This window comes from Cucumis melo, chromosome 10 (assembly GCF_025177605.1).
Source record: "Cucumis melo cultivar AY chromosome 10, USDA_Cmelo_AY_1.0, whole genome shotgun sequence".
Classification (NCBI taxonomy): domain Eukaryota; kingdom Viridiplantae; phylum Streptophyta; class Magnoliopsida; order Cucurbitales; family Cucurbitaceae; genus Cucumis; species Cucumis melo.
The window spans coordinates 14,244,160-14,245,869 of record NC_066866.1 but is presented as its reverse complement, the minus strand read 5'-3'; the positions used below and the strand labels follow the sequence as shown (position 1 = coordinate 14,245,869).

General features: G+C 41.0%; 1 protein-coding gene across 1 annotated transcript; it reads left to right on the top strand.

Moving 5' to 3' along the window:
- The first annotated feature begins 283 nt into the window (after window positions 1–283).
- Window positions 284–988, top strand: LOC127151224 (photosystem I reaction center subunit XI, chloroplastic-like). The gene has a single exon (XM_051090660.1). It carries the CDS (start codon window positions 374–376, stop codon window positions 905–907), a length of 534 nt encoding a protein of 177 aa, XP_050946617.1. The 5' UTR covers window positions 284–373; the 3' UTR covers window positions 908–988.
- The last annotated feature ends 722 nt before the right edge of the window (window positions 989–1,710 follow it).

Below are 1,710 nucleotides of genomic sequence, written 5' to 3'. Positions count from 1 at the left end.
TGATATTTGAAAAGCAAGTCATTAATCAAGAACTCGTGAGAAACTTTTTCCCCCCTTTTTCCAAATCCATGGAGAAGCAATCAACAAACTCATATGACTTTTAATGTAAGTGTGTGTGACTTACGAGGAGAGTTAACCAGAAAAAAATCTTTAAAAATTTATGTAAAGATATTAAGATGAAGAGAGTGAACATAAGTATAGCTCAAAGATAATTAGCATGTACACCTTCCATTTTGGAGGATCACAAATGAGAAGAAGCCGGTAACGGTTAGGTAGAGAAAAGATCCGTTAGTGAAAGAAAAATTAATGCAGAAAATGCATGTGAAGATAGTACTTAGAAAAAGAAAAAGGTATTCAAAGTGGATAAAAAAACATGCAATGCAAAGATGTTAATGGGGTATTGAAACTGTTGCAGCCAACTTACCAAGTGATCCAGCCAATCAATGGAGACCCATTCATTGGAAGCCTTGAGACTCCAGTAACCTCAAGCCCACTGATAGCATGGTACCTTTCAAACCTCCCCGCCTACAGAACAGCAGTCAGTCCATTGCTGAGGGGAATTGAAGTGGGCCTGGCTCACGGTTTCTTTCTGGTTGGTCCATTTGTCAAAGCTGGCCCTCTAAGGAACACAACCTACGCCGGAGGAGCAGGCTCACTGGCTGCCGGTGGTCTCATTGTCATTTTGAGCATCTGCTTGACAATGTATGGTGTTGCATCATTCAATGAAGGAGAGCCATCTACCGCACCATCATTGACTTTGACTGGCAGGAAGAAGACCCCTGATCCTCTGCAAACAGCCGATGGGTGGGCAAAATTCTCAGGCGGGTTCTTCTTCGGCGGTATCTCCGGTGTGATCTGGGCATACTTCCTCCTCTATGTCTTGGACCTCCCTTACTACGTCAAGTAGATTTTGTATCATTTTCTGTTTCTACAATGCAACTTCCATGTCTGTGTTATGGAAACATAAAATTGTATATTTTCTGCCAAACGAAGAGAATTCTAAGCTAAAGACAGCAAAAACCCATTTCAAAGAAATTTACCTGATTGAAGGAGATGACATCCGACCGGAATCGGGTACGCTCGCCTTTATCACAGTTGATGGAAGTAGGAACATTAGGGACGACAACGCCGGCCGGAAGTACAAGGTCTCTACTTCGAGTGAAGTCGATATCGATCAGCTTAGACCCCGATGGACCCGGCTTGCAAGAAGACAATCGCAAATCGTTACAGAGATTGTAGCCGAAGCCGATAACTGAAACCGCTTTATCGGCGGCTGATTGAGGATTGAACCGGTTGATGTTGAAAGACATTTCTCAATGGACAAACACCAAAATTCCGTCGAATTGGATGGAATACCTTTAATTAGGGTTTTGATGGAAAGGGGAAAAGGCGACGACTAAAGAGGAAAAAGAAGAGAGGAGGAGAATTTATATAGAAGCCTTTAAGGAAAAAGAAAAGGTAAAGTAAGAGAGAGAAACTTGATTTTTTACCAAATTAAAAAAAAATAAAAAAAGAAATTACAAAGGGGCTTTAATGTCGGTTTTCAAAAGAGGGTCGTTTAATGTCGGTTTTAAACCGACATTAAAGCTCCTTCTTTAATGTCGGTTTAAAACCGACATTAAACATCCGCTTTTTGAAAACCGACATTAAAGTCCATTTTTCATTTTTTCCACCCGACATTAAAGGCCAGATTTGTTGTAGTGACGATCA

Excerpts from the sequence above, each read along its gene's own strand:
- LOC127151224 (XM_051090660.1), top strand. The coding sequence starts at position 374 with ATGCAATGCAAAGATGTTAATGGGGTATTGAAACTGTTGCAGCCAACT.